The sequence below is a fragment of the Mastigoproctus giganteus genome, chromosome 13 (assembly GCF_048544385.1).
Source record: "Mastigoproctus giganteus isolate SK-2022 chromosome 13, ASM4854438v1, whole genome shotgun sequence".
NCBI lineage: Eukaryota > Metazoa > Arthropoda > Arachnida > Uropygi > Thelyphonidae > Mastigoproctus > Mastigoproctus giganteus.
This window is the reverse complement of record NC_143587.1, coordinates 24,631,453-24,647,826: the sequence shown is the minus strand read 5'-3', so window position 1 is coordinate 24,647,826 and position 16,374 is coordinate 24,631,453. Positions and strand designations below refer to the sequence as shown.

Sequence of the window (16,374 nt, the reverse complement as noted above, 5' to 3'; positions counted from 1 at the left end):
AACCACCTTAGAGGGAACCTGAGTGAGGTTTATAAGGCTCTGAGAGGAGTTATTAAAACGAATAAAGGTGGAATTTTCACTGTTATAAAGAATTCCAAAAATTGGGGGCTATAAATTCAAATTACAGAGGTTGAGGTTTAAATCAGATTGTAGGAAGTTTACTTTTAGCCAACGAGTCGTTGATTACTGGAACAAGTTGCCCTCTCTGGTAGTTGAGGCTGAAAATTTGAAGAAATTCAAAGATCAACTGGATAGTTACCTACATCTTTGGCCAACGCAGCGAGAGCCCGCAGTATATGGCCAAAATTCATGCCATCGCGGTAGCATAGTGGTTGCATTTAAAAATTAAAATAAAAAAGAGTTTATCATAACTAATATAAATTTAAAAATTGGTTACTTAAAGCATTAGAAATTTATGGTGATAGCCACCCGTGCATAATCCCCGGGTTGGTTTTAAGTAGGGATTAGTGGAGCATGGGGGCATAGTTGCCGGTGGCTGTGAGATCGCGAGACAATTAGAGACGCTATTAAGGCACTACGTTAGCACTCTGAGAAAGGAAAATTGTAATCCTTGTTTTACGGATTGAAACGTTATTCTAATTTATGCAAACGTTATTCTAATTTACGCATTACGCAAAATTATTCAGTAATATTGAGTTTCCTAAATACTTAATTAAAAGACCATTAAGTATCTTATTTTAGATAAAATAAGGATAAAGGATAAAAGGATAAAACATACCAAAGTTAACAAACAAGAATCTGCACTCACTCACCCAGAGAAGTACAACGACAGAATCTTGTGATCATCGAGGAACTTCTCACCACCCCTTGCACCAACCTATCGAGCCAATACAAACACCAACTGAAATTACACAAAAGAAAGTTTAAGGGACCCACAAGGGTTACTTGGCAATGTCCACTGTGAAAATTCCCAACTCCTCGCATTTCTTTAATGGTCTATTAAGTCACCAAAACAACCACAGATATCCAGATGAAGGCAGGTTCAACAGAAAATACGTCTTAATACAGTTAACCCAATAACCGGAAACCTCCCCCCCTAAAACGCTGGAAGCACGAAATGTAAATTCTCACGACGATAGTAGCCAATCCGTAAACGGAATTGCAAGTACTCGACATAAAAATCTAAAAAAACCTCAAAAGAACTGAACTTAGTAAACTAAATAAAAACAGGGGTAGAATATCGAAGAAGGAATACACAGTTCTTGAACTACTTATTTACATGAACAACTACCTCAGTGGACAAAAAGTGTAGATCATGTCCACCGGTGACTTGAGCTTGGATATAAATGTAATTTTGGTGGCCTGGTCTCGCTTTACACGGAGGGTTTTTAACTGGCTGGTGCTACTACAGGGGGTGAACAAAATAATGGAAACACCATTATTTTGTTTCACACTTTTTCCAATATCAGAGAGAGTTTATGTTTGGCAAATACCAAAGGAAGTGCATCATCCTAACTGTCTTGTGCCATCCGTCAAACATGGAAAACGATCAACAATTAGGCAGTAATATCTTGGTATTCTTTAAGTCCTATCATCACCCTGAACGGGCAAATAGAAAAACATAGTTTATCCCATGGTGCAAACATTTTAAGTGCCCTCTAAAAACAGAAAAATTCGTTTCGTCACACAGCTAGATGTGTCCAATCTTGGTTTGAGGACCATGAAACTGAGGCTAACCACCTCCCATGGCCTCCATACTTAAACGTTATTGAGCCGCTGTGGGCATATGTGGAGAGGAGTGTGAGAAGCAAATTTCCTCTACCTTCATCACTCAAGGAGCTCGAAACGGTCCAATTGGTCCAATATTCCTCTTAAGACAGTTCAAGATTTATACGAATCTCTCACACTTAGAATATAAGTTGTTTTGAAAGCAAGGGTGGCCCATACCGTATTAGTGCATACCTGTAACTCTTACATGTGTCCATTTTTTGTTGACTCACCCCTGTATTATTTGTTTCAATGGAGCAACTTCAAATTTAATCAAGGTTTAATTAAGGATTTTTAGAACTGCACAGTCTTTTGTAAATTAGGCAAATAGCTAATTTATAATTTCAATAATATACCACAATTTAAATAAAGATTTTAGCAATTACCAGATATTTTTAGAAATATAACGTTTTATGTCGAAGCATGACTCAAAAAACTTTAAATTTAAGAAATTATTAGGTCTTCAATCGCAGAAGATTCAAATCTATACCATACCTACGATAACATTGCAAATGTCAATCTACCTTAAACTAGATTCATGTGGTATTCTTGTTAAATGATTTTTCTATACTCCTAATTTTCGCGTACAATGATTGTCATCCTAAATCTATAATCCAAATCCACTCTAAATCCATAATCCAAATCCATTCTAAATCCACAACCCAAATCCATTCTAAATTCATAATATAAATCCATTATAATCCATCATCGGAATCTGTTCCGAATCCACCCTAAATTAGTAATCCAAATCCACCCTAAATCGGTAATCTAAATCCATTATAAATCCTAAGTCTAAAAAAATTAAGCAAAGTTATAAGGATTTGTGTGGTTTCTTCTTAAATATTTTTTCTATACTCCTAATTTTCGTACATTGATTTAGTCATCCTAAATCCATAATCCAAATACATTTTAAATCCATTATCCAAACCTTTTTAAATCTATAATCCAAAATCCATTCACAATCTGAATCTAGTCTAAATTTATAATCTAAATCCATTCTAATCCATCATCCGAATCCATTCCAAATCCACCCTAATCAGTAATCGAAATCCACCCTAAATCGGTAATCGAAATCCACCCTAAATCCGTAATCTAAATCCATCCTAAAACCATTATAAATTATAAATCTAAAACGGTATGCAAAGCTATGATTCGTAAGGTTTCTTGTTAAATGATTTTTTTATAATCCTAATTTTCGTGCATTGATTTATTCATCTTAAATGCATAATCCAAATCCATTTAAATCCATAATCCAAATCCATAATCCAAATTCAGACTAAATCCACAATGCGAAGCCAGTCTAAATTCATAATCTAAATCCATTCTAATCGATCATCCGAATCCATTCCAAATCCACCCTTAATTAGTAATCTAAATCCACCCTTAATCCATCCTAAATCTAGATCTGAGACTTATGCAAAGTTATAATGATGTGCGAGGTCAATGCTAATATATTTATGGCTACCAGATCACTTTAGAGAATGTGATAGTATAAGCTATTACAGATTACTAGCTGGTATTATAAGATTTGATCAAAGATTGTAAAAATAAACTAAGCTCTTAAAAATACAAGTAGTCCAGCACCATCATTACAGGATTGTACAGTCGAATTTCTTTAATACTGGCTTTTAGCCTTTCTCTTTTACATTGAATTCCCATACATGATCTAGGTTCTTCAGGGGGGGCCCAGACGCAAACATTAATGCTATAGAAAATGACCTCAAGAAGGTGTTCTTCTTTCATGGATTTATGAACCTCCTTAGGGCCGTTTTCCTTGATGGGCCCGGGTGTATTTCACTCCCTGCATCTTGCCATCGTAAGGACAAGCCCTGTCATGGATCGTAGAAAAACCCAAAAGACATATACGTTTAATTTTCCCACAGTTATGTCCCCATTTCTTGGTCCCTTTAAAACGGATTAACGAAAAAGAGAACCCTGGTGTAGCTCAGTGTACTATCAAAGCCTTAATGATTATCTCTAAATGGACAGTTAGTGCATGATCATAAAATGTTTTATTCTTGCAGATTAGAGCCAAATTTCTTTGCCTATTTTACTATCTATTGAAGTACTGAATACTTCTTAATAATCAACGTGTATCTTAACATCAAGCTTAATCCTAATCTACTGGCTACTTCCCAGCCGATCAGAGATTAATCTGCAGTCCTCAACAAATAACAGGTTATATATATGAATAACAAAATATAGATATTGTACGAAAACACTCCTTCAGAATATCCAACCCAAAATGGGTGGTATTTGGAGGGGTTACTTTCTTAATCCAAGTCCTTCATTTACACTCCATGTAAGGCCCTCTTGTGCTTCTTAAGATAATCCTTAGTGGAGAAGTGCCTAGAACACAAATCGCAATAGAACCTAGTTCGAACCGGTAGATGGCATTGCATGTGCCTTCTTAGATGCTGCAAACGAGAAACGACCCGGCAGCAGATAGTACACCTGTATTCTCCACTCTTCTTTTTCTTCTTCTTGGGCTGGTAACTATCCATCCTTGGCATCTGGTTGGGTTCTTCCCACTTGGCAAATTCCATGAGGAAAGAGGAAGGATTGTAGTAACCTGTAAGATGAACATTGAATTAGAATTCTGTAAACAAAAACACGGATTCAGAACATCCTATAGCTAAATATGTTCTAAACACTGTTTGATGGCATTGAGTTTCTTTTTTTGGGGGTGGTAGGGGGAAATTTAACAAGATAGAAAACGGTGGAATGTGAACGAATCAACAAATTGTACAAAGAATGAAGAATGTCCCGTAACCCCCTGATGAGAATAACTTTATTTCCCCTTCCATACAATATCCTTGCTTTTTCAGTTGCAGACGTTTCAATACAGACATGTTCAAACAAGTTTATGAAAAAATCGTTTATGATTCGTGGTAAAGTCGTTTATGCTGTTTCATATTATCTTTCGTAGAAAAGTCGCGAGGACACAAATCGCAAGGGAATCTCCTACGCTCTGCCAGATGAAGTTGCATGTGTCTTCGAAGATAGGCCAATCGGGAGAGCACCCTTCCGCAGGTTGTACAGCGAAATTCATTCCTCCTTTGGCGTGTAGGTTGACTCCATTTACCATCTGCAGTTGCCCATGCAGGACAATGAGAGGAGAAACCTGTGTAGACAAAAGAACATGTCAAAATGGATTTTCTTAAAGAATACACCTTGGAGAGTACTGTTTGTACAAAATTTTAGTAATTGATCTGCATTTCATCCCATGTAGGACATTGATTTCAACAAGTATGTGTATCAAGCATATTGTCACCAGCTCTTTTCAATACCACTAGATGGCTCTGCGATGTAAAAAATTGTTGAATTGTATAAATCATGGATGGTATAAGGTACACTAAGAAGATGCAGAAAACTTTATTTTTAAACAAGAGTACACTGTCCAAATATTCAACTCAGTCTAATTGTACATAGGTTATTTAGGTCAAGGTGCCACCAATTTTATGACCACCAGTGCATACATCGATCAAAGAAGGAAAACAAAAACAAACATAAAATATTATAAAGTTTTCAATGAAAGATCATATCATGGTTTGATACTTGGTAAGAAGAGTCCTGCTTGCTCAAGTCACAAACAAACCTTTCTGGTACTTCTAAAGTGAGATAGCATATGTCTTCTCAAATATTCCAGACGAGAAAAGACTTCGTCACAAATACGACATCGATGGTTGCCTTTCTTTCTGGTGGATCTGGATCGAGTCCGGTTTGCATCTTCACCTTTCAAGACTTCAAACAGCGAAAAAGGTGGTCCTGAAAGAAATAAATAAAAAGAACACTGTTGATGAACAATAATTAACCATTTATACATTTTAAATTATTTACAGTTCCTTCTGTATATCGTGTCTTTAAATTATTTGTGTTCCATGGCCGGTTTATATGTTTCGCGGGATGAAAAGTTGTGTTCTTAAGAGAAGAAAAATCTTCCTTTCATTTCGATGGGAAAGATTTCTTCTAAGATTGGATTGCTGTCTTTATTGGGGAAGGGGGGGGAAGACACAAACACAAATAATCCCATAGAAACTAAAGAAACTCACGTGAAATAACCAAGAACTTTTATTTCTTTCTACAGTTCGATTACAATATTCAATAAATATTTCATATAAATCCAATGCTCCATTTATATATTGGAGACACAGTAATGGACTAATAAATTCTCTTGTGAAAAATGCTTCCCCGCGTTATAAATTTCAAACATGCTCAGACATGTTTGGTTTAAAATCCGTATTACGAGACAAAGTTTTCCAACTTTCCAACCTTCAACCCATCAACGATATTAGACTAAACAATGTAAGCGATGAAATTTTGTGATTTTCCCCAAGAGGATATTTATTTTGTCCATCACTATTCACAATAGAAAAAGAAATATTAAATAACATTAGTAAATTTAATATATTTTAATTAATGTAACAGATATTAGCCATTTCAACAGTCGGGGAGGATCTGGCTCTCAACCAACTACTAACCACATTCAGGATTCAAGTTCGATGAGCAAAGTGGAGCGAAGGCACGGTATTTTTATTTTAATTATATTAAATCCATTTATAAACGTATTTCTGGTTCAAAGTTCCATAACCATCATCCAACAGAAACATTGTACAAAGTTTTATAACCATCATCCAAGAGAAACATTGTACAAAGTTCCATAACCATCATCCAACAGAAACATTGTACGAAGTCCCATAACCATCATCCAACAGAAACATTGCACAAAGTTCCATCATCCAACAGAAACATTGCACAAAGTTCCATCATCCAACAGAAACATTGCACAAAGTTCCATCATCCAACAGAATCTTTGTACAAAGTTCCATAACCATCATCCAACAGAAACATTGTACGAAGTCCCATAACCATCATCCAACAGAAACATTGCACAAAGTTCCTTCATCCAACAGAAACATTGCACAAAGTTCCATCATCCAACAGAATCTTTGTACAAAGTTCCATAACCATCATCCAACAGAAACATTGTACAAAACCCATTTTAGTCCAAATATTAGTCCAAAGTGAGGTTTTCGATCATGTGAGAATCTCTTTTATGTTGTTTTAGGTAATATTTTGTAGAGAAGTCACGTGAGCACAAATCACAGTTGAACCTTTGACGTACTGGCAGGTGACAGAGCATGTGTCTTCGAAGATGTTCAAGTCTGGAGAGTACCTTATTACAGATCATGCACTGATGCTCACGCCTTTTCTTTTTTTTCTTTTTCTTAGGGACCACTTCCTCAGCAGCAACACTTTGGGTGTCATCGACCTCTAAGTCAGACACCAAATAGCCTGTAAGAAAATAAAACTAAATTAGCACACACTTTAATTTTAATATCCAACTCCCCCATCCCTCCCTCCCCAACATTTATCCAATCTACAAAAATACAATTTCTTTGAAGCGCGATAATTGGGATGATCTCAATAATTGGAGTATTTTCTTCATGGTTTGGTGTCATCTGATGCAAACAGGTTAAATCCTAAAATAATGGTGGTATTATTTAATACGGGGCTGTTTGAAAAGTAATGTGACTTTACGTTTTGGTGAGAAGTTTATTTTCAGAACAACAAAACCACACATACACTCCTGCCTAAAAGTTTGGAATCACATTTAATATTTCTTAATTTTCAAAGTTTTTATTAAACCGGGACCAACTTGTTTACCAATTTTTAATAAAATATTTTCTATTGTGCATAATATATTAAAATCGGAAAATCGAAAGAAACAGTTGGCTTTGGCCAAGAGCCACCAACATTGGACAACTGAAGAGTTGAAAAACGTGCTGTGGACGGATGAATCCAGCTTTGAAATTTGAAATGATCCAAGAGTTTATGCGAGAAGATCAACTGAAGAAAAAGTGGTGCCACATGGTTTAGTTCTTACAGTCAATCACGATGGTGGTTCCATCATGATCTGGTGTTGCCTCTGTTTTTCTGGAGTGGATGACATCATCAGAATTGAAGGAACTTTAAGAAAAGAAGGCTATGTTGTTTTTTGTTGTTGTTTTTTTGTTTTTAGGAGCAGCAACTAAGGCCATATTGCTCCGGAATATGCGGTGGTCATTCCCTGACCTTTCCGCATCCTCCGTATTTGGTGGTGACGGGTTCGAACCCCGGTCTAATCAAGAAGCATGTGCTACGCACTGTTGCTCCTTCCCACCTGGCTACGGAGGCGCCTTAAAAAGAAGGCTATAGAAACATTCCTGAACATAATGCAATATCCTCTGGACTTCGACTTTGTGGAAGAAATTTTATATTACAACAAGACAATGGCCCGAAGCACAGCTCTAAGCTGTGCAGGGACTTGTCTAGCAACTCAATTAAAGGATCGGGGACTGCAAATTATGGTGAGGCCCCCCAAATCTCCTGACTTAAACCCAATAGAATTTTATGGATAATCCATGAAGTCTGTCCATCTTCACAAAATTTATGAGGAACATTGCAGATCGCTTGGAATAAATTTAGTGAAGACTCGTCACATTCGGGTATTTTTATCACTATCATAAAAAAAACATAAGGGACACTATCATCCAACCAGGTTTCAACAGAGCGTTTAACACCATCGTGGGACTGGTTCTTTTATGGAGGTTTCTTCAAAAGGTCTGAACAGATGATAGAAGGAGAAAGACGTCTTCTGGGGAGTCCGTGGCGTTGTTTTTTGCAAATGGTCATCCCTGGCTAATGAATTTATTGGATTTGGTCTTTTTGGACAACTTCATTTATCCAGTAGAGCAGCCATATCACCCAATATTAACAAATCTGTACAGCGTCCTGTAACAAGAAGAAAAGAAATGCGACGCACAATTGGGAAAGGCGCGGTTTCTGATCCATCTGTTAACTTACTTTACGAACAGCCCTTGAATAAGAAGGCGAATCCATATATAAGATAAAGTTCAGTAATGCTTCAGGACTATTTGGATATGTCCTTTGGAACTGCAAAATTTGGATGCAAAGTACTTTTACTTCAGAACAAGTTTTTTCCAGGAAAAACCCACGTTGCGCACCGCACTAACAATTGCTCTAATACTTCTCAAATATCACTGCTGTCACAGTGAAACTGCTTTGTTTAGGCGTCTAAAAATATCGCTCGATTTCTGGTGACATGGTTACCTACCACGAATTCAAAAATGTATTCATGGTATGTTTCCTTAGCTTTTGAGCACCAGTGTAGATGAATAATCAAAAGATGAAAACAATCACGTAAAATTAATTTATTATCAAAATGTTCTTTACTTTACAGTGTGCACTATTGTTTGCAATTCAAAATATGAGGCGATTGTTTGTACAGAAAAATATCTACACGCATTGTCCAAAAATTGAGCAAAAGTTAATTGTTGGGCTGTTTTAGTCCATCCTCTTCAGTTGTTGAAACCACGGTGGCTTCGTGTACTCGATCTTGTGGACAAATCTTTGATGCTGTTTCATGTTATCTTTGCTAGAAAAATCCCTGGCACACAGATTACAGGGAAATCGTTCCCTCACCGGCATGTGCAATTGCATGTGTCTTTTAAGATGGGTTCGGGTGGAGAACTGGCGTTGACAAACAGTGCATGCATGTTCTCGCCACTGTTTCTTCATCTTCCATTCCCTTAATCTCCAGTCAGGGAATTCAAGCTGGGATGGAACGAAAGAACCTATAAAAAAAAAAAAAAAAAAAAATATATATATATATATATTAACTTTTGAAAAAACTATGAAAATTTTATAATTTTCAGCAATAATGAGTTTAACTACCCTTCCTCTCTATCCCCCCCCCGGTGGTAGACTCGTTGAAGATAAAGTGTGTGTGGGGGGTTAAGAGTCTTTACGTGGTCCGGTTCTTGTTAATTTTTTTCAAACAAAATGGTACTTGGTTTGCGTTGTTGTTTTTGAGGTCAACACTCCAGTCCAATTAACTATCACTATTGTTTGGATTTTATTAATTTAAAGAGAAATTTTCTACATAAACCAATGGAAAATAAATATTTAAAAAAAAGAACAACCTTCATCGAATAAGTTCTATATATACACACTAGGATTTTAAATAATCACCGTTGTCAATAGCAACCATTTGGTTGACAGTTCCTTTCCAACCTCTTTGGATTGTTAGTCCTGAACTTTATGAACACCCCTTTTGTGCTGCTTCATATTGTCCTTATTGGAGAAGTCACGTGAGCACATGTCGCAAGGGACCCTCTGTCGAACTGGCAGATGTAACTGCATGTGCCTCTTCAAGTGGTGTTTCCCGGATACAACCCTGTGACAGATATTGCATCGAAATTCTGTTGAAAAAGACTGATGGGCGCAACCTCCCCAGTGCTTCATCCAATCGGGGATCTCTTTCAAATAACGGGTCTGAGATGAACCTAAAAAAAAAAAAAAAAAAAACATTATTTAAGATTTCCTGTGCAGTTAGTAGTGAAATAAAGGAACAATTAGTTATAAACAGTAAAAGTATGGTGAAACAGTACTGCGCATGCTCTAGTTGTGGTCAAACCCCTGCATCCCGACAAAATTACAACTGCAATAATCTCTACGGGCACCTAACCCTGTTCCATGTATTCCATGATACACTCACAAGCAATATTAATTCCATAGTCTTATAGTCGGGTAAATGCGGTAATTCATGTTTTCGTTTGACCAAACACAAAAATTATTCAGTCGGACTACCAATTACATTCATAATCATTTTATTAAAAACCATACAGGAACAGTTGTTTTCAATCATACACCAGCAATCATTGTTCTAATAAAAATAGATTGGTCGTATTCAAATGAGATAGCTTTTTTTTTTTTTTTTTTTCAAAACAATAACTGATTGATTATTGTTCAAAGATGCAATTCATTGCTCTTATCGAGAATAAAGTGAACAGATCTTCTGTGTTTGTTCAAATTACCCTTACTACAGAAGTCACTTGGACACAAATCACAAGGAAATCTTTCACGCACTGTTTCATGAACCTTCATATGTCTCAATAGATCGTTTCGGGTTGAGATTAGACGCATGCAAATATTGCAACGATACTTCTGGCCTGAATTTGACCTCCTACTGAACATCGATCGCAGAAAAAAATCTAATAAAAAAGAAAAAGGAAAAAACAAACAAAAATATTTGAAAAAAAACATTTTACCAATATTAAGGTACATACAACACAAATAGCATAAGTATAAAATTTCAAATACAACACGAACAACGATTATATACATATATCTACTGTATTCGTTCGCGTACAACGACCATTGTTTAATTTTAAGTAACGTGGTCTTATAGTCGGGTACATACGGTAGTTCAAGTTCTTTAGTCGGGCAAATACGGTAGTTGAAGTTCTCAGGGCAGTTACTTAATTGTTCTTTGCTATCTTGAGAAATCTTTTTCAACAACAAAATGGACATATCTTTTGTGTTGTTTCAGATTTCCTTTGCTGGAGAAATCTCTGGGGCACAAATCGCAAGGAAAACGTTCTCTCACGTTCTGATGAAGTCTCATATGTCGCACGACATCGTAACGGGTGGAAAATAAACGCGTGCAAATTGTACAGCGATGTTCTTTTCCAGTCTTTTGCTTCAGATCACGCCACTCCCTGAGTCTCCAGTCTGGAATATCGAGGTTATATGGAAGGTTCGAAGCTATGAAAAAAAAAAAAAAAAAAAAAAATACATCAGTTAATATCAAAATAACTTTATTGAACAAAATTTACATACAAGTGATTAAAACAAAATTGCAGTCAGGCAAGGAACTTGAAAAATGGTCGAGGAACTGGCGCCTTTCGCTACCAACGCCCTCTACAAAGTCTAAAGAGTAATATATTAAAAATATTTCTTTTACATTTGCAATTGTATGTGTAGACACAGGGTTGTTTTTTAAATATATATATATTAAGAATTTGTATAAATAACAGACCTGATCAATTGTTTTCCAACAAAACGCATGCGATCATTGCTCTGATCATTGTTTCATCAGTACCCAACTGCGTACAGTTTTGATAATTAGTTCTATAATACCCAACTGACCATTGTTCTGATCATTATTTTGAATAAACTTGCTTCAACCATTATTGTTTACACCATAAACAACTGATAACCGTTCGAATCATTGTTTTGACCTTATAGAAGTTATAATCATTCAAATCATTGTTTTTAACCGTATAGAAGTGACCATTGTTTTGACCATACATAACTTGTCATTCTTTTGACCATAGAATCATTTTTCCAATAAATGTTTTGACCATACAGTCATTGTCCCAACAATTGTTTTGACAATACATAACTTGTACCAACAATTGTTTTGACAATACATAACTTGTCATTGTTTTGACCATAAAATCATTTTTCCAATAAATGTTTTTTGACCATACACTTGATAATTGTTTTTACTATAAAATCATTGTCAATGTTTTGACCATACAGTCATTGTCCCAACAATTGTTTCGACAATACAATCATTGTACCAACAATTGCTTTGACAATACAGTCACTGTACCAACAATTGCTTTGACAATACAGTCACTGTACCAACAACTGTTTTGACAATACAGTCACTGTACCAACAATTGCTTTGACAATACAGTCACTGTACCAACAACTGTTTTGACAATACAGTCACTGTACCAACAATTGTTTTGACAATACAGTCACTGTACCAACAATTGTTTTGACAATACAGTCACTGTACCAACAATTGTTTTGACAATACATTCACTGTACCAACAATTATTTTGTTGGTACAGTGAATGTCCCAACAATTGTTTGACCATACAATCATTGCCCAGATAATTGCTTTGACTATACAATCATCGCCTATATTGTTTGGACCATACAATCATCGCCTATATTGTTTGGACCATACAATCATTGCCCAGATAATTATTTTTACCATACAGTCATTGTTCTGATAATTGTTTTTACCATGCACAAGCGATCATTGTTCCAGTATAGACGTTTTGAAAGGTAGAATTTTATACAGATTCTATTCACATGAGGCAACTATTTCAAAATAATGGTTAATCGATTATTGTTCAAAACAATAAATTAATTTGCTCCTTTTCCGAAAAAAAAGTGTAATCATTCTCGATCATTGTTTTTGTCCTCATATTTTCGATCCAATCCAATTAGTCCAACACCTTATGAATGCTTTTCTTATGGTATCTCAAGCTGTCTTTGGTAGAAAAGTCCCGCGAACACAGCTTACAAGGAAATTTTTCTCGAACTGTCATATGTACCATCATATGCCTCTTCAAATGATGCTTCAATGAAAACGCACGTTGGCAAACATTGCACTTATAATCTGAGTTCGCCAATGTCCATTGACGTTGTTCGACTTTGTGCCACTCAACAGGCGGATAGGAATTTTCCAAAGGATCCGGATGGTAAGTACCTAAAAAAAAAAAAAATAAAATAAAAATAAATAAATCACATTGAGAGTTGAATGATTTTCCCTGGGTGGAAACACGAAGCCTGCATAACAAATCTGTAATCTTATGTGAAGATAATTGTTTAGGTGACTGTCCTATTTCCCACCAAACAGGTCAATCCTCTCAAAACGACATGCTGGACAGACAAATTGGACAAATACTAACTCCTGGTGATTTTCTCTTGTAGAGGATCTGTATCCTCATCTTGAATGAATTTTTTAAATCAAAAGATTTGATTTTAAAACAGATAAAAAATAAAATAAAATATAAAATAATAAGCAGGAATTCAAATTACCTGAGATTTTCCAAGGAGTAACTGCATCCAGGTAAGGTACAATTAGAATAGATGTAAAAAGACCTGCCTAAAGATAGATGACCCTTGTAATAGGATAAAGGAATGAAAGCAAGCTTTGACCTCCTAAGCTTTGACCCTCATGGTGAATAGCTGGAGTTATAAAGGGAGATAAATCCGGAAGCTTGATGAGAGCTTTTCGCTTATACCATCTTCAAAGGGGGAGTGAACACGTGTCGAAGGTCATATTATATGGCTCAGGCACGTTCCATTGTAGTATTCCAAAAGCCTGGAAGCAGGATTTAAGTAGGAGAAAGGAAGAGAAGGAGGAGAGGAGGAAAATTCCTGCCCCCGTGTTTCACTAATAGCTTGGGAATTTGAAAATTGAACATGACCTTTGACGCATGTTCGCTCCCCCTTTGAAGATGGTATAAGCGAAAAGCTCTCATCAAGCTTCGGGATTTATCTCCCTTTATACCTCCAGTTATTCGCCATCCTTGGACTTAGGGTCAGAGTTTGCTTTCATTCCTTTGTCCTGTTACAAGATTCATCTACCATTAGGCAGGTCTTTCAATACTATTTACATCTATTCTAATTATACCTTACCTGGATGCAGTTAAAGGTAAATTGCAGCCATAATCAATCCACTGCAGGATGGAAGCCTCCTCAACGATTCATGTTGAGGAAAATGGACCATGATCTGCCAGGCTGGTCCAGTGCGGGTTGGCAGATCGACCGTATTTAGCAGTCAGGGACTTGAATCCCGGTCAACTCAAAGAGCGTGTGCTACTACACTCCCCCTCCACCTGGATGCAGTTATTCCTGAAAAACTTGGAAAATCTGAGGTTAAGAGAATTCCTGATTTAAAATTTTAATTCAAATATGAGGACACAGATGGTCTACAATCACAATAAATTAGCATTTCCCCGATTTTAGGAATATTAGGGGTCTCGATACAAGTTGTCTATCCAACATCAAGTTTCAAAACATGGATTCCCATGTTTTTTTATACGATGTCAATCCTCTCAAAACTTCCTAACATCTCTGGAGAGTAGCGTTAGATAGAAAGAATGAATCCAGAAAGGTTGTTAATCACTGCATAGATCCAGAACTCATAATACCTATTACTTTATTAACAGCGGTTTTATGTACTCTGATGACGACATCAGTCATTGAAAGCCGAAACGTTTTTTGCCTTTTGTTTTCTGATCACTCGACTGTAGTGTTTTGTTTATCAAATAAATACACATGGTAACCAGAAATTATTAGCATTTTTATTAACCAACCATTAGTTTTATTTAACAGTAAGTGCGAAAAATAATAACATGAATGATAACAAGAGTATTCTGCAATATTTTCAATCAGTGTCAATAAGATTGTAGAATTTCTAGGCGTGTTGTGAATCCAGTATTAGGCACCATGTTTATGTTCAGTCATAGAAAATATAATTTCATTCAAAATACGTTAGAGATTATAATCGATTTAGGCTTCATTGCGCATGCGTTCAAAGGTCTTTTTTGATCGCGTGGTATACCCTTTTATGTTGTTTCATGCTATCCATCGTGGAAAAGTCCTTAGCGCAGATATCACAAGGGACCCTTATTCGAACCGTTTGGTGTCGCTGCATGTGCCTCCTTAGATGTTCCCTACGCGAGACTACCACATTGCACACAGGACAACGATGCTCTGATGCTCTTCGGGTGCTTCTTAGCCCATAGAATCCAGCGTCATCTTGGAAATCAAAGGTTTCGATGTCCCCAAACGTAAGAAAGTTTACTAAAAAAAAAAAAAAAAAAAGATTTAATTAGAATAACTCAATTAAAAGCTGCTCAGGTCAATAATAAGGTAAAATTTATTTTATTTTTGAGGTGGGTGGAGTGGTAATTTAACACGAGGCATTTAGGGAAGGATACAGGTATCGTGTTTTTGTTAAAATACTTTGATGTAAATACGGTAAAGTCACCTTGGGGTACACCACTATTTCAAAGAAAATCCCACAAATATTTTTCTATATCAGAATTTTATTGGTCAAAACTCGACACTCAAATTACAACTATAAATAAAACGAAATCTTTAACAAAAATTACATTTACAAACACTTCTTTTGTTGTAGAAAACACAATCACAGACAACCAATCACTGAAATGACCCAGTATTACCTAAGCCAATTAGTTCTAATTTATAAATACATCAAGTTGCATCATGGGATAGCTATGGAATGTTCACTAGATTATCTATAAGAGGTAGCCATGGTATGTTAATAATTATCTCTACTTGATGAAAAGATCCTCATGTCTCAAGACATCAAAATCGTGTTGAGGCGTACAGGTAATTTTTTTTGTCTACCACAGTACACATCTAATAGTATTTTTTGCAGTATCCACCACAACCGCGGATTGCCCGTCACATGATCTAAACAATACCTCCCTATCCCCCAAAAAACTAGGGATAATTTTCACTTATTGAGTAAACGAACCCTCAAAGTTTGTCCACAGTATAGTGGGCGTTTTTCTTGTGGTATCTTAAATTACTCTTATTTGAAAAATCACGCGTGCAAAGATCGCAAGGGAATCTCTCTCTTACATCCATGTGCAGCTCCATGTGTTGTTTGAGGTTACCGGAGGTGGTGTAGTGGCGATTGCAAAGGTCGCAGCGATATTTCGCCCACGGCTTCTTCCAGTGCTGAAAAGGTGAAAGGGCATAACCACCAGCAAAAACAGGCGAACCTAAAAAAATAAAAATAAAATAAAAACCTTTTTTTTTTTTTAGAAGAAAAGAGAAAGAATGAATCAGAAAATTTTGTAATTTACTGCAAATGCACCACTTTTATTTCAATTGGAGGAGAGTGGTGAGCATCATAAGAAAATGGTCACGAGTCTGTTCTGTCTAATGAAATAATCTTCTTTAGTATCCACTGGGATAATCACTGACCACTAGAACTGGATCTGAAACTAAATTTTG

General features: G+C 36.1%; 1 protein-coding gene across 1 annotated transcript in view; it reads right to left on the bottom strand.

Annotated features, from left to right (window-relative positions):
• The window catches only part of LOC150075875 (uncharacterized), a 37,851-nt gene extending 27,174 nt beyond the window's left edge, over positions 1-10,677 (bottom strand). The window contains exons 1-2 of the mRNA XM_090387916.1: positions 10,608-10,677; positions 6,913-7,023 (exon numbers count right to left, since the gene is read on the bottom strand). Coding sequence (XP_090244042.1) covers positions 6,913-7,023; positions 10,608-10,677 — 181 coding nt within the window. The remainder of the gene's footprint in view (positions 1-6,912; positions 7,024-10,607) is intronic.
• Between the last annotated feature and the right edge of the window lie 5,697 nt (positions 10,678-16,374).